General features: G+C 47.9%; 1 protein-coding gene across 11 annotated transcripts in view; it reads left to right on the top strand.

Moving 5' to 3' along the window:
- tenm3 (teneurin transmembrane protein 3) overlaps positions 1–25,000 on the top strand; it is a 274,702-nt gene that overhangs the window by 128,893 nt on the left and 120,809 nt on the right. For 6 of the 11 annotated variants that reach the window (XM_045214461.1, XM_045214468.1, XM_045214467.1 and 3 more), the window contains 2 exons: positions 3,118–3,349; positions 20,821–21,059. In XM_045214461.1, the coding sequence (XP_045070396.1) occupies positions 3,118–3,349; positions 20,821–21,059 (471 nt within the window). Of the gene's footprint in view, positions 1–3,117; positions 3,350–18,702; positions 18,802–20,820; positions 21,060–25,000 lie in introns of all 11 variants that reach the window. The other 5 variants (XM_041868495.2, XM_045214458.1, XM_045214459.1 and 2 more) reach the window with 1 other exon arrangement.

Here is a 25,000-nt window from a genome sequence, read left to right on the forward strand (position 1 = left end):
CTGAGCGCTCGGAGGTGGGATCATCATGTTGGCTCTGTGTCTCGTCTCACGTCTTATGCAGCTCAGGAGGAATGGCTAAATAATGCAAAGCTTCAATTAGGGCACTTTGGGGGTCTTAACCAGCACCGTTACATTTAGACCCCCCTAATTCCACCGCAGTTAAACCCAGAGCTTGTAGCAATTTAGCCCCTTAGAAACCGGAAAGAGGAGAGAGGGAGAGAAGGAGGGAGAGAGGAGAAAAGAAGAGAGGGAGAGGGAAGAGAGGGAGTGATTATTCTTCTTTTGTGCTGTTTGCTTTCATTCAGTTCCAGGTCAGGGCTCAGGTTGTCGGAGGAAAATGGAAATCTGAAAATTTCATGGCCATCATGTCGCTGTGACCCTGGGCTCATCCCTATCTGTCTCGCTCTCGATCTCACTTTCTCTCTCTCTCTCTCTCTCTCTCTCTCTCTCTCTCTCTCTCTCTGTCTCCCTCTCTCTGTATGTCTCTCTCTCTTTGTCTCTCTCTCTCACTCTCTCTGTCTCTCTCACTCTCTCACTCTCTCTGTCTCTCTCAGTGTCTTTAGCTCCACATGATGTTGTGATTCCCCCTCTCTCACACTCACCCAGCCTCCTCCTCACCTGGGGGAGAGTCCTCAAGGGCCTCCCCTATCTCTCCCCACTTCATTGTATCCTCCCCTCACTCACTTTTCTCTCCTCCTTCACTTCATCCTCCCCTTCTCTCTCTCATTGCCGCTGCCTCTTCCCTCCTCCATTTCTCCCCCTTTCCTTCATCCTCCCCTCTCTCTCTCTTTCCGTCACATCATCCTCTCTCACCTCTTTTATCTCCCTTTGTTCTGAGGTTGCCCATAGAGACAGGTCTAGGATCAAACCCCAAACTGACTTCAGACCAGTGTCGATAGGCATTGTTGTCATCCTACTCCACATGACGCCTGGTAGCTCATAGAGAAACAGTGTGAGGTCAGCTACTGTGTCAACATGCCACTGACTGTTGACTCTGCGCTGCCAAGGACACTACCAGGGCCCAGATGACATGCCACCGCTCCCCCACCGACAGGCATCGCGGGAGGGCTACAAACACTCAGCTTGGTGGGGTGGCTGGAGGGCTGGTTGGAGGGATGGCGGGAGAGGGGGGTGTTTGCGCATATGTCAGGGACGATCACTGTCAACTGTCACTGCTGATGTCCCCTCAACCCTGGTGAGGCAGGGTAATGTGACTAGGCAACAGGATAGATAATAATAACAACAACACATGAAGGTGAAAATACTATCTAATGTTGGTTAAATTCTAAATAGCCAGGCCGTCATCTGAAGAAAAGGAGAGGAGAGGAAGCTGGCAGTGGTGAAGGAACTAGCTCCTCAGGGAGGGAGGATAGCTTGGGGTGTGTTTGGGAGGATAGCGGGGGCTCATATTACAAGCATAAACAATAAATAAATAATCCAGGGCCAAAGTAAAGGGGATTTGGGTCTGGAGCTAGACCTCAGTGCTAATTCCATAGAGAGAGAGAGAGAGAGAGAGACAGAGAGAGAGAGAGAGAGAGAGACAGAGAGACAGAGAGACCAAGACAGAGAGACGGAGAGAGAGAGACCGAGAGACGGAGAGAGAGAGACCGAGAGACCGAGAGAGAGATCGAGAGAGAGACAGTGTGCCAATCCTCTCAGGCTAATCTACCAGATGCAGAGGCACTTGGGAAACCAACACCCCGGAATTAAAACACTATCTATGCTCTTTTCCTTGCTCTCTGTGTGTGTGTCTGCTGTGAATATCTGTGTGGGAGTTTGAATAATAATGTTGGTTGTTCATGAGTGTGTGTGTGAGTAGTGTGTGTGTGACAGCAATGTGTGTTAGGAGGTAATTGCTGTAGCTTTGTAAAAGAGCCTCCAGAGCACTGCAGACTGCAGGGCTGTGAAGGTGATTCGTTCGAGCAGCCTCATAATCAGATATGAAACGTTCAGTTAAGAACCATAATGAAACGTCTACTGTTGATCTCTCACTGATGATCTTACGGTTAGCTAGGAGAATATCTGGAAGAATAGCTGGAATCTCCCCTCCTCCTCTTCTCCTCCCCTCTTCTTCCTCTCTCCATTCCGCTTTCATTTACAAGCCGCTCTAGGAGAATAGGAACGCTGAAATATCCTCTCCTCCCTCCATCTCCTCCTTGTTTGGACTCTGCTCATTACACTAGTCTTCTCAGACTGGAAACCTATGGGCAGATTAGAAGCAGTCTAGCCTGTAACCACGTTCATTGTGACCTGTTGCTCTCTGACTGGTTTTGTAGTTTTTCTTCCCAAGTTTCTTTCCCCCTCGTGTATAACTGCCTGTAATCATCATCTCTGAGACGTTGTTGGTATTACAACGGGCATCTTTCAGGCTCAGAGGTAAACAGAGCAGTACTGAGGGAGGAGAAGGAGGAAAGAGGATGTGTGTGTGTGTGTGTGCGCACGCTTGAATGTTCGTGAGCTTGTTTGTGTGTGGGTGTGTGGCAGGAGTGTTCAGTAGTTAAGTCCATCATTGTGGTGTTGTAATAGCAGCCAGATGTTGTGTTGTAATGATGCCTGCACTCATCCAGATAGGTTTACTTAAGTGGGACGATTAATTACCCAGGATGGTAGCATATGGCAGTCTGAGAGAGAGAGAGAGAGAGAGAGAGAGAGAGAGAGAGAGAGAGAGAGAGAGAGAGAGAGAGAGAGAGAGAGAGAGAGAGAGAGAGAGAGAGAGAGAGAGAGAGAGAGAGAGAGAGAGAGAGAGAGAGAGAGAGAGAGAGAGAGAGAGAGAGAGAGAGAGAGAGAGAGAGAGAGAGAGAGAGAGAGAGAGAGAGAGAGAGAGAGAGAGAGAGAGAGAGAGAGAGAGAGAGAGAGAGAGAGAGAGAGAGAGAAATACTGCTCCTCAGACTGCTGGTTTGTAGTTTTGTAAAAATGTACTGAGGCGAGAGAGAGAGAAATCATCAGTACATTTTACTGAACACAACATTCTGTTATTGAACGTTGTGTGGGGCTGTCATCTTTTTGTCATCTTTGTTTGCTCATACCTGTAACTAACTGTGTTACAGGTATTTTCCTTTCTCTATCAAACCCCAAATCACTAACCCCTCCCCATCTCTTATGTCCTTTCCTATACAGAGCAACCGTCTAATCACCACCAGCAGGGCCAGTCCACGCTGCCTCCAGCCCCGCCTCCCCACAAGCAGCAGCCGTCGGTTACCGCTCTCAACCACAACTCCCTGAGCAGCCGCAACCGTAACCCCAGCCCGGCCCCACCGGCCGCCCTCCCCGCCGAGCTGCAAACCACACCCGAGTCCGTGCCGCTGCAGGACAGCTGGGTCCTGGGCAGCAATGTGCCACTGGAGAGCAGGTAAGATTTGAATGTATAAAAAAAATTACCTGCCGACTGTTTTAAACTTGAATTAAGCAAACCTGGCAACCCAAATCTCCAATCTGGTAACAGCTTGCTCTAAATCCTGGCATTATGGATTATAACATAACATTAGCATACCTGGAAACCATAACCAGTGGTAGGCAACTAGATTCAGCCGAGCCGATGGTCGGGGGCAGGAACATAATTATAATGGTCCTCTGTAGCTCAGCTGGTAGAGCACAGCGCTTGTAACGCCAAGGTAGTGGGTTCGATCCCCGGGACCACCCATACACAAAAAAAATGTATGCACGCATGACTGTAAGTCGCTTTGGATAAAAGCGTCTGCTAAATGGCATATTATTATTATTATAATAATTTGTACACTTCAACTAAGCCCAAAAATAGATTATATTTGAAAATAACACTAATTTCATACTTTGATTACGTTGAGACGCAATCACATATCTGTTTTTTTTTATTTGTGGGAATACTTTGGAACAATTGTCCTAAATTAAAACAGGATAGATTTACATAACTTTTGCATACCTGGCAACTCAAACTTCCCCAATATGGCAACCCTAGTAGACACAGATCTCAAGTCAAAACAGGATAGATGAACATAATCTTAGAATACATGGCAACCCAAACCTCCAATCTGGCAAGATAGTCAACCTTGGGAACCATGCCTTAGCTAAACTGGCAAATCAAACCTAGTTAAAGTGGGCAAACTAGCATCCGTAACATTATGCCAACTTGGCAACCCTTACCTCAGCCAACCCAGAAACTATACCCATTGATGACCTTGCAAATCAAACCTAGAGACAATCTGGCAACCCAAACATTTACAATACTGATGTAGCAACACACTGAAACTCACCAAGCAATCCAAAATCAGAGAGTACAGTAAGTGTATTTCTTTAGTGTAACCCTCCTCCGCTCTAGTCTTCCTCAGAACTAGGATCATACAGAGAGCACACACTCACACAGAGAGAGAGTGAGAGCACACACCACCCCGGTCACAAAGGCTTTCATCCCACATGTTATTGTACAGCTTTTGGGCTTGTAAATCAATGACAAGGTTAATGTATTATTAGTAGACTGCAGTCTGGCTCGAGTGGGAACGCAGGGTGTTATAGTGTTAATGAGTCTCTTCCTCCACCTCCTCCCTCGTTATCTCTTCCTCCACCTCCCTCGTTATCTCTTCCTCCACCTCCTCCCTAATTATTTACATTTACGTCATTTAGCAGACGCTCTTATCCAGAGCGACTTACAGTTAGTGAGTGCATACATTATTTTATTTTTTCATACTGGACCCCCGTGGGAATCAAACCCACAACCCTGGCGTTGCAAACGCCATGCTCTACCAACTGAGCTACATCCCTGCCGGCCATTCCCTCCCCTACCCTGGACGACGCTGGGCCAATTGTGCGCCGCCCCATGGGTCTCCCGGTCGCGGCCAGCTATGACAGAGCCTGGATTCGAACCAGGATCTCTAGTGGCACAGCTAGCACTGCGATGCAATGCCTTAGACCACTGCGCCACTCGGGAGGGTTATCTCTTCCTCCACCTCCTCCCTCGTTATCTCTTCCTCCACCTCCTCCCTCATTATCTCTTCCTCCACCTCCTCCCTCATTATCTCTTCATCCACCTCCTCCCTCGTTATCTCTTCCTCTACCTCCTCCCTCGTTATCTCTTCATCCACCTCCTCCCTCGTTATCTCTTCCGCCACCTTCTCCCTCGTTATCTCTCTCCTCCACCTCCTCCCTCGTTATCTCTTCCTCCACCTCCTCCCTCGTTATCTCTCTCCTCCACCTCCTCCCTCGTTATCTCTTCCTCCACCTCCTCCCTCGTTATCTCTTCCTCCACCTCCTCCATCGTTATCTCTTCCTCCACCTCCTCGCTCGTTATATATTCCTCTACCTCCTCCCTCGTTATCTCTTCCTCCACCTCCTCCATCGTTATCTCTTCCTCCACCTCCTCCCTCGTTATCTCTTCCTCTACCTCCCTGCTGTGTCTGTGTGTGTCTGTGTGTGTTTGTGTGTGTGTGTGTCTGTGTCTGTGTGTTTGTGTCTGTATCTGTGTGTGTCTGTGTGTGTGTATGTGTGTGTGTGTGCGCACGTGCACCACATGTTTCTGTATGTGCACATGTGTGTGTGTTTGTGTTTCTGTGCTTGTGTGTGTAGTTGGAAGAGTGAATGTGTGTGCGTTTGAATCTAGAAGTTACGGGACACTACTCTTTTGTGAGCGGCCTCACTAACCCCGACCTCAGATCCAACAGTCAATTTGTACCTCGCTCTTTTTTTGTCCAGAATGTTTCCCACTTTTCTTCTCCAGAAAAATAATGGAAGAAAAAGAGGAGAAGAAAAAACCCTGACATGTCTATGTAAAATTACAATGCAGAAATAGAGGGATGCAGGGATAGAGGGATGGAGGGATGGAGGGAGAGAAGGATGGAGAGATAGAGGGATGAGGGAGAGAGGGATGAGGGACAGAGGGAGAGAGGGATTGAGGGAGAGAGGGATGAGGGAGAGAGGGATGGAGGGATAGAAGGATGGTAGGGAGAGAGGGATGGAGGGAGAGAGGGAGAGAGGGATGGAGGGAGAGAGGGATGGAGGGAGAGAGGGGATAGAGGGAGCGAGGGAGAGAGGGATGGAGGGAGAGAGGGATGGAGGGAGAGAGGGATAGAGGGAGCGAGGGATGGAGGGAGAGAGGGATGGAGGGATGGAGGGAGAGAGGGAGCGAGGGAGAGGGACGGAGGGAGAGAGGGATGGAGGGAGAGAGGGATAGAGGGATGGAGGGAGAGAGGGATGGAGGGAGAGAGGGATGGAGGGATGAAAGGGAGAGAGGGATGGAGGGAGAGAGGGATAGAGGGAGAGAGGGATGGAGGAAGAGAGGGACAGAGGGAGAGAGAGATGGAGGGAGAGAGGGATGGAGGGATAGAGGGATGGAGGGATGGAGGGACAGAGGGAGAGAGGGATGGAGAGATAGAGGGATGGAGGGAGAGAGGGATGGAGGGAGAGAGGGATGGAGGGAGAGAGGGATGGAGGAAGAGAAGGATAGAGGGAGAGAGGGATGGAGGGAGAGAGGGATGGAGGGATGGAGGGACAGAGGGAGAGAGGGATGGAGAGAGAGGGATGGAGGGAAAGAGGGGTGGAGGGAGAGAGGGATGGAGGGAGAGAGGGATGGAGGAAGAGAGGAAGAGGGGGATGGAGAGATGGAGGGAGAGAGGGATGAGGGAGAGATGGATGGAGGGATAGAAGGATGGAGGGAGAGAGGGATGGAGGGAGAGAGGGATAGAGGGAGAGAGGGATGGAGGGAGAGAGGGATGGAGGGAGAGAGGGATAGAGGGAGAGAGGGATGGAGGGAGAGAGGATGGAGGGAGAGAGGGATAGAGGGAGCGAGGGAGAGAGGGATGGAGGGAGAGAGGGACGGAGGGAGAGAGGGATGGAGGAAGAGAGGGACGGAGGGAGAGAGGGATGGAGGGAGAGAGGGATAGAGGGATGGAGGGAGAGAGGGATGGAGGGATGAAAGGGAGAGAGGGATGGAGGGATAGAGGGAGAGAGGGATAGAGGGATGGAGGGATGGAGGGACAGAGGGAGAGAGGGATGGAGAGATAGAGGGATGGAGGGAGAGATAGAGGGATGGAGGGAGAGAGGGATGGAGGGAGAGAGGGATGGAGGAAGAGAGGGATAGAGGGAGAGAGGGATGGAGGGAGAGAGGGATGGAGGGATGGAGGGAGAGAGGGAGAGAGGGATGGAGAGAGAGGGATGGAGGGATGGAGGGAGAGAGGGATGGAGGGAGAGAGGGATGGAGGAAGAGAGGAAGAGGGGGATGGAGAGATGGAGGGAGAGAGGGATGGAGGGAGAGAGGGATGAAGGGATGGAGGGAGAGAGGGATAGAGGGATGGAGGGAGCGAGGGAGAGGGGGATGGAGGGAGAGAGGGACAGAGGGATGGAGGGATGAGGGAGAGAGGGATGGAGGGATAGAAGGATGGAGGGAGAGAGGGATGGAGGGAGAGAGGGATGGAGGGAGAGAGGGATAGAGGGATGGAGGGAGAGAGGGATGGAGGGATAGAGGGAGCGAGGGAGAGAGGGATGGAGGGAGAGAGGGGTGGAGGGATGGAGGGAGAGAGGGATGGAGGGAGCGAGGGAGAGAGGGATGGAGGGAGAGAGGGATGGAGGGAGAGAGGGATGGAGGGAGAGAGGGAGAGAGGGATGGAGGGATGGAGGGATGGAGGGAGAGAGGGATAGAGGGATGGAGGGAGAGAGGGATGGAGGGAGAGAGGGATGGAGGGATGAAAGGGAGAGAGGGATAGAGGGATAGAGGGAGAGAGGGATGGAGTAAGAGAGGGATAGAGGGAGAGAGGGATGGAGAGATGGAGGGAGAGAGGGATGGAGGGAGAGGGGGTGGAGGGAGAGAGGGATGGAGGAAGAGAGGGACGGAGGGATGGAGGGAGAGAGGGATGGAGGGACAGAGGGAGAGAGGGATGGAGAGAGAGGGAGAGAGGGATGGAGGGAGAGAGGGATGGAGGAAGAGAGGAAGAGGGGGATGGAGAGATGGAGGGAGAGAGGGATGGAGGGAGAGAGGGATGAAGGGATGGAGGGAGAGAGGGATAGAGGGATGGAGGGAGCGAGGGAGAGGGGGATGGTAGGAGAGAGGGTCAGAGGGATGGAGGGGTGGAGGGAGAGAGGGACGGAGGGAGAGAGGGATGGAGGGAGAGAGGGATGGAGGGAGAGAGGGATGGAGGGATAGAAGGATGGAGGGAGAGAGGGATGGAGGGAGAGAGGGATGGAGGGATGGAGGGAGAGAGGGATAGAGGGAGAGAGGGATGGAGGGAGAGAGGGATGGAGGGAGAGAGGGATAGAGGGAGAGAGGGATGGAGGGATGGAGGGAGAGAGGGATGGAGGGAGAGAGGGATAGAGGGAGCGAGGGAGAGAGGGATGGAGGGAGAGAGGGATGGAGGGATGTAGGGAGATAGGGATGGAGGGTGAGAGGGATGGAGGGAGAGAGGGATGGAGGGATGGAGGGAGAGAGGGATAGAGGGATGGAGGGAGAGAGGGGTGGAGGGAGAGAGGGAGGGAGGGAGGGATGGAGGGATGAAAGGGAGAGAGGGATGGATGGAGAGAGGGAGAGAGGGATGGAGGAAGAGAGGGATAGAGGGAGAGAGGGATGGAGGGACAGAGGGAGAGAGGGATGGAGAGATGGAGGGAGAGAGGGATGGAGGGAGAGAGGGATGGAGGGAGAGAGGGATGGAGGAAGAGAGGGATAGAGGGAGAGAGGGATGGAGGGAGAGAGGGAGAGAGGGATGGAGGGATGGAGGGAGAGAGGGATGGAGGGAGAGAGGGATAGAGGGATGGAGGGACAGAGGGAGAGAGGGATGGAGGGAGAGAGGGATGGAGGGAGAGAGGGATGGAGGGAGAGAGGGATGGGTGGAGAGAGGGATGGTGGGAGAGAGGGATGGAGGGAGAGAGGGACGGAGGGATGGAGGGAGAGAGGGATGGAGGGATAGAAGGATGGAGGGAGCGAGGGAGAGGGGGATGGAGGGAGAGAGGGATGGAGGGAGAGAGGGATAGAGGGAGCGAGGGAGAGAGGGACGGAGGGATGGAGGGAGAGAGGGATGGAGGGAGAGAGTGATGGAGGGATGGAGGGAGAGAGGGATAGAGGGATGGAGGGAGAGAGGGAGAGAGGGATGGATGGATGAAAGGGAGAGAGGGATGGAGGGAGAGAGGGATAGAGGGAGAGAGGGATGGAGGAAGAGAGGGATAGAGGGAGAGAGGGATGGAGGGACAGAGGGAGAGAGGGATGGAGAGATGGAGGGAGAGAGGGATGGAGGGAGAGAGGGATGGGGGAAGAGAGGGATAGAGGGAGAGAGGGATGGAGGGAGAGAGGGATGGAGGGATGGAGGGAGAGAGGGATAGAGGGATGGAGGGACAGAGGGAGAGAGGGATGGAGGGAGAGAGGGATGGAGGGAGAGAGGGATGGAGGGATGGGTGGAGAGAGGGATGGAGGGAGAGAGGGATGGAGGGAGAGAGGGATGGAGGGAGAGAGGGATAGAGGGATGGAGGGAGCGAGGGAGAGGGGGATGGAGGGAGAGAGGGACAGAGGGATGGAGGGACAGGACAGTGTAGCTGTAGAGTAGAGCAGGGCTGGGGGCCTCTGGGTGATATGTGTGTGAAAAGCCCTGGCTGGATAGTTTTATATTTTATGACCAGAGGATTGCCAGGCCAAACAATGTGTAAAGGGACCCTTGAATAACACACCTGGCTCTCCTAAGGGAGGCCCTGTTTCTCTCTTTCTCTCTCACACACACACACACACACACACACACACACACTCTTACCCTCTCTGTCTCCCTGGCCTTTTATTTATGGTTCATCTGTCTCCAACACCAGAACCAACCATAGCCCTAGACCTCATCTGCAACAGGCGTGTCGGGCAGCTGGGGATCGGGGATGACTAGTTGGCGTCATGTCCCTCGCCCTCCATTTCCTCTTTCTATATGTACCTCATTATCTCTCTTTCTCTCCCTCTCTCTCTCTCTCTCTCTCTCTCTCTCTCTCTCTCTCTCTCTCTCTCTCTCTCTCTCTCTCTCTCTCTCTCTCTCTCTCTCTCTCTCTCTCTCTCTCTCTCTCTCTCTCTTTCTCTCTCTCTGGTCCATGCCATCCTCCTCCCCTGTATGACCTTGGCTGTCCTCCTCATCTCCTATTGACAAAACAATATGTAGACATCTATTATTAACAAGAGGGGCTTAAAGCTTGTGTTACTCCAAAACCAATCCCCCCTCCACGGGGAATGCAGTTCCACCATTGCAACGGGGGCCAGGGGGAAGGAATAAACGCATCACAGGAATGCAGTGGTCGACCCAGAGCCATCGGGATAGTCCCTGTCCAAAACCATACCATGGCCCTCGGTGTGTGTGTCTGTCTGTTTGTGAGTGTGAGAGAGATCCTCCCTTGCTGTGTGTAGGAAGCCTTTTAACCCAGGCTCTGGCTCCAACATGGAAAAACACTACAGCACAGAGTCCTCACAGTATCAGATTCCACTCTCTCTCTGCTTTGTAGGCATCTTTTAAACACCTTTGGCTCACACTGGCGGATTTGAGCGCTCTCCACCTGCATCCCAAATAGCACCCTATTCTCTATAACGTCGGTCCAAAGTAGTGCACTATAAAGGGAATAGGGTGCCATTTGGGATGCAGCCTCTGTGTGTGTGTGTGTGTGTGTGTGTGTGTGTGTGTGTGTGTGTGTGTGTGTCTGTGTGTTTGTGTGTCTGTGTGTGTGTGTGTGTGTGTGTGTGTGTGTGTGTGTGTGTGTGTGTGTGTGTGTGTGTGTGTGTGTGTGTGTGTGTGTGTGTGTGTGTGTGTGTGTGTGTGTCTGTGTGTGTGTGTGTGTGTGTGTGTGTGTGTGTGTTTGTCTGTGTGTGTGTGTGTGTGTGTCTGTCTGTGTGTGTGTGTGTGTCTGTGTGTGTGTGTGTGTGTGTGTGTGTGTGTGTGTGTGTGTGTGTGTGTGTGTGTGTGTGTCTGTGTCTGTGTGTGTGTGTCTGTGTGTGTGTGTGTCTGTGTGTGTGTCTGTGTGTGTGTGTGTGTGTGTGTGTCTGTGTGTGTGTGTGTGTCTGTGTCTGTGTGTGTGTGTGTGTGTGTGTGTGTGTGTGTGTGTGTGTGTGTGTGTGTGTGTGTCTGTGTGTGTGTGTGTCTGTGTGTGTGTCTGTGTCTGTGTCTGTGTCTTGTGTGTGTGTGTGTGTGTGTGTGTGTGTGTGTAAGGGAGGTAGCGGTCGTGTTTCTTATGTATACACAATAAGAGCCTGTCAGGGAAATAAACTAAACGGTGAACTTTCTTGGCAGCCGGAATCGTAAAAGTAGAGAAGAGAAAATATGTTTTGAGCCCCCGTACTGAAAATGGGATCAAAATGTGGCGGTGGGATTTGATAAATGTTCCCCCACCTCAAACTGAATCGCAAATCAAGCGCATCATTTCTAAACCAGACATTATTTGTGACATTGGGGCTCGAGAAGAAATGATTAAAGGAAAGTGTAATAATTCAAGGGTAGGAAGGAGAGCTCTCCGGTCTTCAAAGATTATCTTTCTCTTTAAGTAGATGTTGATGAGCAGGTATCAACCCTTTTAAAGTTTTATTGGAAACTTAGTTTATCTATGTGTGTGCCTTCCAGGAGTATTTTACTATACAACATCTCATCTTACATCATCTTGTTTCATGTTGGCTCCTTCTGTGAAGTCTACTTTAAATCTTATCAACTATGGTGGTCGGCCTGGCAACAAAGTAAAGATCCTATATATTTTTTCATTATTGACAGCATGACGTGTAATATTCTTTTTTTTATAAAACAGATATATAAAACACATAAAATAACAGATAATAAGGATAGTTTAAAAACAGCTGCATCTTTAAGGGAAATAATTACACAGCGTTGTCTTTGAGATGTACAAGGGAAGCCCATTTTTTTTTAGCTTCAGATGCTATCTCGGGTATTGAATCAACTTGCTGCACGACAATATTGATACATTTTAGTTTAGTTTTTTGGCTTCCCCTCCATCTCCACTTCTTCTTTGTAAAAAAAAATATTTGATTGCAGCAATGAAGTAATAGTCAAAAAATATAGCCAGATATACTTATAAAAGTAAATATAGGGTACATTAAAATAATGACAATTACTCACACACTCATGACGCACACACCCTCTCACCACTACCCACTTAGACAACGGTCTCCATCATAACCGTTTAACTCAATAAGCCCACTTTAACCACCCTCCTCCTCTTCTGTCACCGTTACTCATCTGATTACTTCATTGTATCATTATTTTAATACTGAGGACATAAAGAGAAAATCCCCTGGAGACTAACGCTAACGTTAGCTAGCTACTTTCACCATGACAATTACATAGAAAAGCCCTGTTGAGGAGACACTATAGCTAACGTTAGCTAGCTACTTTCACCATGACAATTACATAGAATAGCCCTTTTGAGGAGACACTATAGCTAACGTTAGCTATCTCCTTTCACCATGACAATTACATAGAAAAGTCCTGTTGAGGAGACACTATAGCTAACGTTAGCTAGCTCCTTTCACCAATTACATCTAAAGCCCTGTTGAGGAGACACTATAGCTAACGTTAGCTAGCTCCTTTCACCAATTACATCTAAAGCCCTGTTGAGTGTTCTAGTGTTCCATCACCTTGGCTAGTTCATCTATTGCTCCTCCTGTTGAGATCTTCTATAGAGTCTGGTTTAAGTGACGGAGATAGTTAGTGAAGAACGCTTCAGTTCTCTATGAGAGGTTCTAAGTGTGTGTCTTATTAGTGCATCTCAGACCACTTAACATGGTGGTCATTGATGCATTCAAAGACCTCACTCTCTCTCTCAAGTGTGCAGATGAATAACTCTCTATACATAGGATGCTCTCAGCTTTGTCAGTGAATAATAACGAAAGGATTGCTTCTTATATACCACGACACACACACACACGTCACACATTTCCATATCTGTCAATCCCGACCACACAACTTTAACAACTCTAAACATAGCCTCTAAGAACAAGGAGATGATGCCAAGCAGGGTGTGATCGACAACCCTGATTTAGGAAACAAATGTGTGTGTGTCACTTAAATGTCTCCTTGTTATCAGCCTACCAGAATAGACTGTAATTAAAACCTTTGCCATAAACCTAATGCTTTATAAACTTCCCCTGCAGAAAGACAAACTCCAACAGTGATTAACAGCTTTTTTTGATGACAATATACTGTATTTTTCTATACATTTCATTATGACAGTATATCAGCAACAGGTTTTTAAATCAGGAATATCAACAATGTGAATATTTTACTGCTATTTGAAATCATACAAAATGACATTAATAATGATAATACTGTAATAAATGTTTCTAAAAATTATTTGTACCGTGTTACAGAAATGCATACAAATCAGAATTGTGATCCATAACTGCACATAACGCTGTATCTCGGCTTCACTAGCTGGATTTCAGTCTGAGTGGCAAGTCTGTACAGCCACAGGGGTTATTTAATTTAAACACTCAGTTAATATCAGAGAGCCATCACAGACACATTATTCCATTATCCTATAGAGAAAATGGGAAAGTTAGAGTAACACCATCTCTCATTTATTGAAAGGAGCTCTTACTTAAATTCTTCGCATTCCTCCTTAGCTCATAAAGAGAGAGAGACGCACACACACACACACAGACACAATCATATGCACACACACGCACATAACACTCATAGCTCATAGAGAGACAGACAGACAGCCGCCGTATCATATGTACACTGAGGTTAATCTCTTCAGACTAAACACACACCAACTGTGGTATGCCTTTAGCTAACCCACACACACAGCCCCCAATCTCCCAGCCCCAGACTACCTATAGAAACACAAGGGAGGCTATATTCCCCAGTCCTGTTCGTGAGCCGACTAGCTAATAAAGTTTGTACAACTATTTACAGCCTGGGGGATTAAATCAATGTTGCCCCCGGAAACATTGTGATCCATAAGCAATAGCGTCACCCTCCATGAATGTCAATTATGGACATTAGCATACAGCCATACACCTATAGGAAGGAGCTGAGGATACGTATTTAAAAAAAAAAATTCTTTCTTTCTTTCATCTGTCTCTAGTACTTTTTCAAAGTCAAGCCAGGGTGTCAGACTTCAATGTCTGTGCTCTCCTGCAGCTTTGTGGCTGTACTCATCGAATTAATACCTTTTAGCTTTCATTTCATATTTCTGTATTTCTTTGTGGATTGATAGTACTTGTGTCAGGATAATGAAAATGTGAATTGACTATTTTGGAGCGGGACATAATGTGAGTGGAGAGATTTTGAGTTTTAATTTTGTCAAAAAGTGGATGGATGGATGGATGGATGGAGGGGGAGACCCAGGTGTTTGAGAGCTGTTTTGGGAATGAGCGAGGGATAAGGGAATGATGGGTAAAGCATGTCAGAGGTCTGAGTGGAGGACAAGGAGGGGTGGAGAGGAAGATGAAGGATAAGTAGATAACATTGGAGTAGAAGAGAGAGAGGGGGGAGAGAGAGGGGGGGAGAGGGGAGAGAGAGAGGTGGGGGGGAGAGAGAGAGGTGGGGGAGAGAGGGGGAGAGAGGGGGGGAGAGAGAGGGGGGGAGAGGGGAGAGAGAGAGAGGTGGGGGGAGAGAGAGAGAGGTGGGGAGAGAGAGGGGGGAGAGAGAGGGGGGAGAGAGAGAGAGGGGGGAGAGAGAGGGGAGAGAGAGTGGGGGAGAGAGAGGGGGAGAGAGGGGAGAGAGAGAGAGTGGGGAGAGAGAGAGAGGGAGAGAGAGAGAGAGGGGGAGAGAGGGGAGAGAGAGAGGTGGGGGGGAGAGAGAGAGGTGGGGAGAGAGAGGGGGAGAGAGCGGGGGCGAGAGAGGGGGAGAGAGGGGGAGAGAGGGGAGAGAGAGAGAGGTGGGGGAGAGAGAGAGAGGTGGGGGAGAGAGAGGGGGAGAGAGAGAGGGGGAGAGAGAGGGGAGAGAGAGAGCGGGGGGAGGGAGAGAGGGAGAGAGAGAGAGTGGGGAGAGAGAGAGGGGGAGAGAGAGAGGTGGGGAGAGAGAGGGGGAGAGAGGGGGGAGAGAGAGGGGGAGAGAGGGGGAGAGAGGGGAGAGAGAGAGGTGGGGGGAGAGAGAGAGGTGGGGAGAGAGAGGGGGAGAGAGAGAGGGGGAGAGAGAGGGGAGAGAGAGAGCGGGGGAGGGAGAGAGGGAGAGAGAGAGAGTGGGGAGAGAGAGAGGGAGAGAGGGGGGGAGAGAGGGGAGAGAGAGAGGGGGGGGAGAGAGTGGTGGGGGAGAGAGAGGGGGACAGAGGGGGGAGAGAGAGAGAGAGAGAGAGAGAGAGAGAGAGGGGGAGAGAGGGGGGGAGAGAGAGAGAGAGAGAGAGCAGTCGGGGCATGGAGCAGAGATGAAGGGAAAGGAAAGGGGTGGTGGTACTCCAGGGGGTTAGATTAGAGATGGGAGGATGAGAGAGGGAGGAGTGTGAAAGGTCTCATTACGAGGTGATAATCCCCCATCACTCAATCCGTGACTCATTGTCATTCTCACCTGTTGTGTCAGAGGACAGCCTCCCACGCCTGTCTCAGACACACACACACATCATAGACACACAGAGACACACGCACACATGCATACACACACGCATCTCATAGACAAACACACACACACACTCCTTTGCCGCTCCATCCCTTTTCTCCTCTCTTTCCCTGGATCAGCTTTCATCAGCCCGGTCTGCAACTCAACACCTAGGTTTCACGACAACTATGATTCCCCCGCCCCTTTCTTTTCTCCAAATGTCTCCAAGTAGCTCAGCCTCATGTATTTTCTCTGAGCCTGCCATGTTGCATTAACTTCAATGTAATGTATTTGCTCTGGGGAAAAAAACAATAGAACGTGTTGACGTAGCTAACCTGCTAGTTCTAGCTATTGTACAGTATGGCCGCATGCTAATGCTAACATGTCTTCTTTATAGCCTCACGCTAATGTTAACATAGCATCTATATGTCCCAATGCTAACACTAACATTAGCGTGTTTAGGACCTCAATGTTAATATAGCATATTTATGGCCTCATGCTAATGCTAATAAACAGTATATTCTCTATGGCCTTGTGCTAACGCTTACCTAGCTTATATATGTCAACATGCTAACGCTAATGTTATCTTCTTTATGGTCACATGCTAATGTTAGCATCTCTCTCCTCAGCCCATTGTTGGAGAGCACTGGAGATGTGAAAGGAGATATGGGGGATTAGCATAGTAATGCTGCTCAGCGTCACGCCACCTCCAGTCAATTAACAATGGTGGCCCCCGCCCCATGCGTGCCTTTGCTCTCGCAGTCGCTCTACAAGTCCCTTATGCCAAAGGAAACTTGTTGCGGCTGGCCCACTATCATAGCACTGAGAAACCCTTTTGGCCCTATAGTGTAGGTATCGCACACAGAGATGCTATCGAATGGATAGAGGAATTATATCTATCCTCTGTTGCCGTTTGATTTCAATACTCGTGGAAGAAGTCATTAAACTTTGTCAAGATTTTATTATCATTGTCAGGTTTTTTAATCAGAATATTTAATTATAGTTTCAAAACGTTTTTAAATGCAGCCACGTTTCCATGTAGACTTCGTCTCTATCTATCTTTTCACTGATACGAGCGAACAAAGATAATGTTTTAGTTGAAAGGAGGCTTTTGAACTGGAAAAGGTAGCTACATTAAATTTAAAAGTATCATAATTCCTTCCCATAAACGCAGAATCCGTTTTCATAAGAATGAATTGTCTTTTTAATAAGGAGATTGATAAGAACGCTCACATTGTCTTTTAAACAAAAGTATTAGATTTTCTAAATAACTCTCCTCTCTCTCTCACTTTTCCACAAAATGAAATATGAAAGATATCATTGGAATGTGTTGCACATAAACCATGCAATCCAGGCACCTGGCAATTTGATAAGGTCATAAATAATACTGAAGTGCCTATCGCATATCCAATGTAGTGTATGTATGGGTAATATAAATCAAGTCTAAGAAGATAAATGGGTGGTAAACACACAAACAAACACACACACACACAAACACACACACACACACACACGCAGAGTCATGCACCCTGGAAAGCTAAATGCTTTACAGTATGCTAAAACAATGTGTGAACGCTATAAGAATTTTAAATACTAGGGTGAGGAAAACCAACAGCCAAACAAATGAGCTCACTGACTATACCGTTTTAGACGAACATGTTATACCTGTAGGACTCCATACTTTAGTGTTACATTCATCTGAAATATCAAATGAAGTAAAACTTTATTTAAAGTGCTTTTAAGGCATCTAAATCGACTTAACAGTTGAAAAAAGTAACAATACAAGGACATTTTCAATAAAAGTACAAGACAGATTTTTGAAGCGCTTACACCCTCTTTTCAACACACACTTCCTCAGTGTGCCGCGTGACATTGGAGTGGTGCATCGTGGGAGATGGGGGTGGAGATAGCAGTTATATATCTCCATTTGGCCAGGTCAGTAGGGTCAGTCAGGGCTGGAGGGCTACGTTGCCATGACGCACAGGTCACTAAGGTCAGGGTATGTGTGGTCAAGACTTATAACTGGACAATTCATCAGAGAGGTAGAGGTAGAGAGGAAGAAAGAATGTCAAGTTGTATTCATCACATGCACAAGTACAGTGAAATGCTTAACTTGCAAGCCCTACCCACCAGTGTAGTATTCAATATCAAATAGTATAACAAATTTAAAAAAACATCTAATAAAAACACGAGAAATAGAGACTTCCCTCTAATAACATGTAAAATACTATTGTTCTGGTTTGGCTCCAATATATTTTATTAGCTGTGCTCACCACTACTACAGAGAGAGCGAGAGCGAGAGAGAGAGCGAGAGAGAGAGAGAGAGAGAGAGAGAGAGAGAGAGAGAGAGAGAGAGAGAGAGAGAGAGAGAGAGAGAGAGAGAGAGAGAGAGAGAGAGAGAGAGAGAGAGAGAGAGAGAGAGAGAGAGAGAGAGAGAGAGAGAGAGAGAGAGAGAGAGAGAGAGAGAGAGAGAGAGAGAGAGAGAGAGAGAGCATGTAAGTATGTAAGACTGGAGCCTATAGCAGGGTTATATAACAGGGTTATCCACAACTCAGTTTAACACATTGACTCTGCCAGCATCGCCTTAAACAGCCTGCTTTATGGAGGGAATAAAATACTTCTCTCCTCTTCTCTGCTCCCTCCGAGGCCCTCCATCTCAGATCGCACAGCCACTGTCTCTTTTCATCATCACACGTTTATCAATCCCCCTCTCCTCTCCTCCGCTGCCGCTGTGGAAATGGAGGGAGGAGGTGAAAGAGAAGTGAAAATGAAAAATACTCAACGAGATAGAAATGAAATGATAATGTGTCACTTCACTGGATCAAGGGGTTCGGCTTGAATATTGAATGTGTGTAGGTGTGCCTGCTCAGGTTGTGTGTGTGTGCTTTTGGGACCTCATTTGAGTGTGTGTCTTGACGCAACTGCGTGTGCCTGTGCATGGGTGTGTGTGTTCTTCCAACCCTGCATGATGTGTGTGTCTGTGTGACACCTGTCTGCCACACAGGTCCACAGGGTTGACTATCTCCCCATTGCTCTGTGTGTGTCGACGTATCTGGCTGCCAAAACTAATAACGTCAGCAATAACACTCATCTCCTCAAGTGTTCCCTTCTTTCTAATTGTGTTGTATACTAATACACTTTGATTACACACACACACACACACACACACACACACACACACACACACACACACACACACACACACACACTTCTCTAATTGTGTTATGTCTCTGGTATCTCCATCTCCCTCATGTAGAAAATTAGCAAAGCAAGCCGTTCTGGAAAACGGGCATGACAACCTGATAGAGATGGATGTGTTCCCTCCCACGTGCCACGAGGGCGCCTATGGGGATGGGTACGTGCCTCCCTCTCAGTCTCTCTGAGTGTCCATCCCCTCCTCTACGCATGGTGCCAAACCCCAGCCGCCGTGTAACCACTGGCAACACTGAGCTAAATACAAACACAGAGGGATATGCATTACACACACACATGTCCAATCCCATGCAAATGTGTTTTCTATAACTATATTGGTGACACACTGTAAGACAAGACACTGGGTAGAAAGCATGCCTTAGGGTCATATTGTAATGCTATTGGGATGCAGTCCTTTGTATAGCTACTGCCTTCTTTGGCCTACCTACCCTTTCACATAGATTCCCTCAATCGTATCCCATGCTTCTTTAAACCCAGTGTGTCACAACAGCAAGATGTTACCATGTAACGGGATAGAAGTCTCAGTGTTGTCTGGCTGGTTATCACAGCTAGAATCAGCTCTGTTTGTCCCATTGTCTGATGTCTCCATGGTTGTTTAATGTCTCCATGGTTCATTCTTGTCAGTGTGCTTGTCTAAAGCAAGACAAAAGACACTAATAAACCCAATGGTGTTTTGGAGAATTGCTCCCTCTTCCTTGGCTTTGCTGTTTGCTAATCCAAATTGGGCATTGGCATGGTTGGCCAGTGAAGAAAGAGGGAGGGATGAAGCTTACATGTGAACAACACACAGGGAGGGTTTATCAGTTCTGGCCCGCACTTTGTTGGGTTTGAGTTATTTTCAGCGAGGGAGAGCTACTTCCTCGAGGAAGTAGTGAACTAAATTAAAGACGAACACGTCATCTCGGAGGGATTCTTAAAGTGTTAAGTAATCACATCCCTGGTTTTAATATCCGTTCTTTCTGCTACTCCGACACTTATCCCTGTCCCTCGGGGTGCGGCTCTACAACTTAAATCAGCCCTCTCTCTCACTCAATGTTTCATGTACTGAGATCTACTTCACAATCAGAGAAACAGCTTTACCTGCATGTGTGTGTGGTGTGTGCGAGGGTGCACAAGCACACACCACTTTTTACATTTTAGTAATTTAGCAGACGCTCTTATCCAGAGCGACTTACAGGAGCAATTAGGGTTAAGTGCCTTGCTCAAGGCCACGTTGACAGATTTCACCTAGTCAGCTCGGGGATTCAAACCAGCAACCTTTTGGTTACTGGCCCAACCTCTTGACCTCTTAACCGCTAGGCTACTACCCAGCCGGCGCATGCATGTATACATACACACTCATTCACATGCACACACACACACACACACACACACACACACACACACACACACACACACACACACACACACACACACACACACACACACACACACACACACACACACACATACAAGGGCATTCACACAACCTCTCTCTCACACACACACACACACACACACACACACACACAGTCAAGCACCCTCACACACACTCCAGGGTCTGATTGGAAACTACAGCGAGGCCCTCTGTCCTCTGGCTCGCTCCCTGGTTCAATCAATGAGCAGTGACGCACACACACACAAACACACACACACAAACTGGTTCTAGTAGAAACACATACACACTAATTAATTTGATTGAAATAGCTGACCTTGGTAATTACCTCAAGCCAGCTGGTCTCTTAGGCAATCATACTTGGAGGGGGATGTTTAATTAAATTTTTATTTTTTTAAACAGTCCTTGTGTGTCTTTGTATAACATTTTTGGAATGCTTTGTCTGTTCTGTGTTCATTTGCTTCCTGCTTTAGACTTCACAGGCCTTCAAGTGTTTGTTTGTTTGTTGTTAGTTTCTATGAACTAACTGTCTAGTTCATTTGCTACTGTAGCTGTTACTTTGTTTGTGTTTTAAACGGGAACCTCAGAAACCTGGACCCAGATCTGTTAATGCGATCTTGACAAATAATGACCATTATATAGGAGTTGGCTATACAGTACAGACAGATCTGGGACCAGGCTTTGTAACCAATGTAGTTCCATTCAATCTCCTACTTTGTCCAGTCTCCATTCTCACCCTCCTTTTCCCTCTCTCTTTTCTTCCCCCTCTCCTCTCCTCTTCTCCAGGCACTTCCTCTTCAAGACAGGCACCGGCACGACCCCTCTGTTCAGCACGGCTACTCCAGGCTACACCATGGCAACGGGCTCCGTCTACTCGCAGCCCACGCGGCCCCTACCCAGAAACACCCTCTCCCGCTCCGCCTTCAAGTTCAAGAAGTCCTCCAAGTACTGCTCCTGGAGATGCACCGCTCTCAGCGCCGTGGGACTGTCCGTCCTGCTGTCTGTCCTGCTCTGCTATTGCATAGGTAGGATAGTACTGCTACAGTGTGAACACACACACACCTACACACACACACACACACACACACTGTAGTGGTAGTGGATACCTTATACAGATATAGGATCTTAATTTGATCACTCTTTTGTTACTGAGAATTTTCCTGAATGCAGATGAGCTACATGATTTACATAAATTCACTGAAAGCCCACACTTACACGCGGTTATATTAACAGTATTTCACTTTTCATGTAGCCTTTTTCAATCAAAATGATGGACTAAACGTAAAAATCCTGTTGCTGCAGGATTATTTTGCTGTGACAATACTGGTCAAATTAAGATCTAACAGATGTAGGTAACCATTGGATCAGCTGTGGAAGTAAATTGGGTAACCTTTCAGTACAGTAACCATCGCACACTGTAAGGTTACCTCAGGTAACAAACTCCAATGTTTTAAAACCACACACACCCAAATCTAGCATCTACCACATGAAACGTGTACATAAGGTTTAGACAAAGCAGTAACCAACCACGGCTGTCTATCGCTAAGGCCCCAGGGCTCTTCCGCTTTGCTTTAGTTGACATTCATTCGACAGCACTGTAAATGCCAATCTGATAGCGATAGCATTTCCTATCAATGACATTGGACACGCTCAGCCTTAAACAAGCACAGTGATTGTTCAGCCTTTGATTATCAACCCTGAAAAGTTTATGTTTCCAGCTGGCGCGGATGAGTATTGTTGACACAAACACACACACACACACACACACACACACACACACACACACACACACATTGCTCATAGAGAGAGTGTGTGTGTGTGTGTGTGTGTGTGTGTGTGTGTGTGTGTGTGTGTGTGTGTGTGTGTGTGTGTGTGTGTGTGTGTGTGTGTGTGTGCGTGCGTGCGTGTGGGTGTGCGCATGTGGGTGTGTGAGAGAGAGAAATCTTATCGTATTAGTATTCACCATGCACTACATTCAGCTAAAGCGGGAAGGAACTCTCTGCCCCCTCATCCGCTCTGTTGTATCTCTGCTGTAGAGAGAGCGAGAGCGAGAGGGGGAGGGAGAGAGAGAGACAAATCACATTGTATTTATCATATGCTTGGTAAACAACAGCTGTACACTAACAGTGAAATGCTTACTTACAGTCCCTTCCCAACAATACAGAGTGAAAAAAAATAGTAAAACACGTAATAATAAAAGTAATAATAAATACACAATGTGTAACAATAACTTGGCTATACAAGGGGTACCAGTACTAAGTTGATGTGCAGGGGTACGAGGTAATTGAGGTAGATATGTACATATAACTAGGAATAAAGTGACAGATAATAAACAGTAGCAGAAAAGGTTTGTGCAAAAAGGGTCAATGCAGATAGTCCGGGTAGCTATTTAGTTGACTATTTATCTAACTATTTAGCAGTCTTATGGCTTGGGGGTAGAAGCTGTTCAGGGACCTGTTGGTTGCAGATTTGGTGCGTCGGTACCGCTTGCCGAGGGAAAGAGAAATGGAAGGAAATGAATCATGCTGATCCAGACACACAATAGACCTGTATTTTTGTGTAGTAGTTAGATAACTGGACTCTCTTTCGACTGCAGACACACACACAAAAACACACACACACACACTCACACAGACATACACACACACTCACATACACACAGTGAGTAGGAACAGTAAGCCCAGTTGACCATCTGTAGTGGTCAGTCCAGACTGATGGAGCTAGCCCTGCAGCTGTCCAGAACAGAACAGGAAGCCCTCAGACCTCAATGTTCAGTGTAGAGCTGTGACGCTTAGAGACAGACTAGATGGACACTGCATGCTACCTGTCTGCTATACACTTAGCAGCACTTGAGCAGTACACCCCCCTCTGTCAATACAGCGGCTAATGGGCCTCTGGGCCTGTCCGTCACTCAGACAGGGTGAGGGAGGACACACACTCGCGCACGCGCACACACACACACCATCACATACACACACACACACACACACTAGTGTATACATACAGTGGGGGGGAAAAGTATTTAGTCAGCCACCAATTGTGCAAGTTCTCCCACTTAAAAAGATGAGAGAGGCCTGTAATTTTCATCATAGGTACACGTCAACTATGACAGACAAATTGAGAAAAAAAAATCCAGAAAATCACATTGTAGGATTTTTTATGCATTTATTTGCAAATGATGGTGGAAAACAAGTATTTGGTCACCTACAAACAAGCAAGATTTCTGGCACTCACAGACCCTGTAACTTCTTCTTTAAGAGGCTCCTCTGTCCTCCACTCGTTACCTGTGTTAATAGCACCTGTTTGAACTTGTTATCAGTATAAAAGACACCTGTCTACAACCTCAAACAGTCACACTCCAAACTCCACTATGGCCAAGACCAAAGAGCTGTCAAAGGACACCAGAAACAAAATTATAGACCTGCACCAGGCTGGGAAGACTGAATCTGCAATAGGTAAGCAGCTTGGTTTGAAGAAATCAACTGTGGGAGCAATTATTAGGAAATGGAAGACATACAAAACCACTGATAATCTCCCTCGATCTGGGGCTCCACACAAGATCTCACCCTGTGGGGTCAAAATGATCACAAGAACGGTGAGCAAAAATCCCAGAACCACACGGGGGGACCTAGTGAATGACCTGCAGAAAGCTGGGACCAAAGTAACAAAGCATACCATCAGTAACACACTACGCCGCCAGGGACTCAAATCCTGCAGTGCCAGACGTGTCCCCCTGCTTAAGCCAGTACATGTCCAGGCCCGTCTGAAGTTTGCTAGAGTGCATTTGGATGATCCAGAAGAGGATTGGGAGAATGTCATATGGTCAGATGAAACCAAAATAGAACTTTTTGGTAAAAACTCAACTCGTCGTGTTTGGAGGACAAAGAATGCTGAGTTGCATTCAAAGAACACCATACCTACTGTGAAGCATGGGGGTGGAAACATCATGCTTTAGGGCTGTTTTTCTGCAAAGGGACCAGGACGACTGATCCGTGTAAAGGAAAGAATGAATGGGGCCATGTATCGTGAGATTTTGAGTGAAAACCTCCTTCCATCAGCAAGGGCATTGAAGATGAAACGTGGCTGGGTCTTTCAGCATGACAATGATCCCAAACACACCGCCTGGGCAACGAAGGAGTGGCTTCGTAAGAAGCATTTCAAGGTCCTGGAGTGGCCTAGCCAGTCTCCAGATCTCAGCCCCATATAAAATCTTTGGTCTTGGCCATAGTGGAGTTTGGAGTGTGACTGTTTGAGGTTGTGGACAGGTGTCTTTTATACTGATAACAAGTTCAAACAGGTGCCATTAATACATGTAACGAGTGGAGGACAGAGGAGCCTCTTAAAGAAGAAGTTACAGGTCTGTGAGAGCCAGAAATCTTGCTTGTTTGTAGGTGACCAAATACTTATTTTCCACCATCATTTGCAAATAAATTCATAAAAAATCTTACAATGTGATTTTCTGGATTTTTTTCCCCCACTGTAAGTGGATGCAGTGCTCTCTCTTTCTTTCACACACGTATATACTCGCAGTACACACACACACATATACTAGGACTCACAGAATACAAACCCTTTTCCTCCACATCCACTATTCTGACCTGCCAGTGATTCACATAACCCCATCCTCACCAAGGAAGAAACAGCAATAATATGTCATGCTGCCCAGCAGGCTTGAAAAGAAGTAGAAAGACTCTGAATGACCTGTTCAGTGTAGCGACAACAACATGTTCTCTTCCTACCAGAAAAATAATGATGGAATCCAACCCAGCAGGAAATGGTTGCTGTGTCAGTGGGGTGTCAGCGGGCTGTGTGTGTGTCCGTGCGTGCAGTGGGGTGCATACACACTCCGCTCCAGCGCCACTCATTCCAACATTTATGTCCCGACCAGAACCAAAGTAGGGCGCCCCGTCAACCAAAGCTAAGTTATGGAAAAATATGGAGAGCTAATCTCTACGGCACCCTGTAG

This window comes from Coregonus clupeaformis, unplaced genomic scaffold (genome assembly GCF_020615455.1).
Source record: "Coregonus clupeaformis isolate EN_2021a unplaced genomic scaffold, ASM2061545v1 scaf0260, whole genome shotgun sequence".
Lineage (NCBI taxonomy): Eukaryota > Metazoa > Chordata > Actinopteri > Salmoniformes > Salmonidae > Coregonus > Coregonus clupeaformis.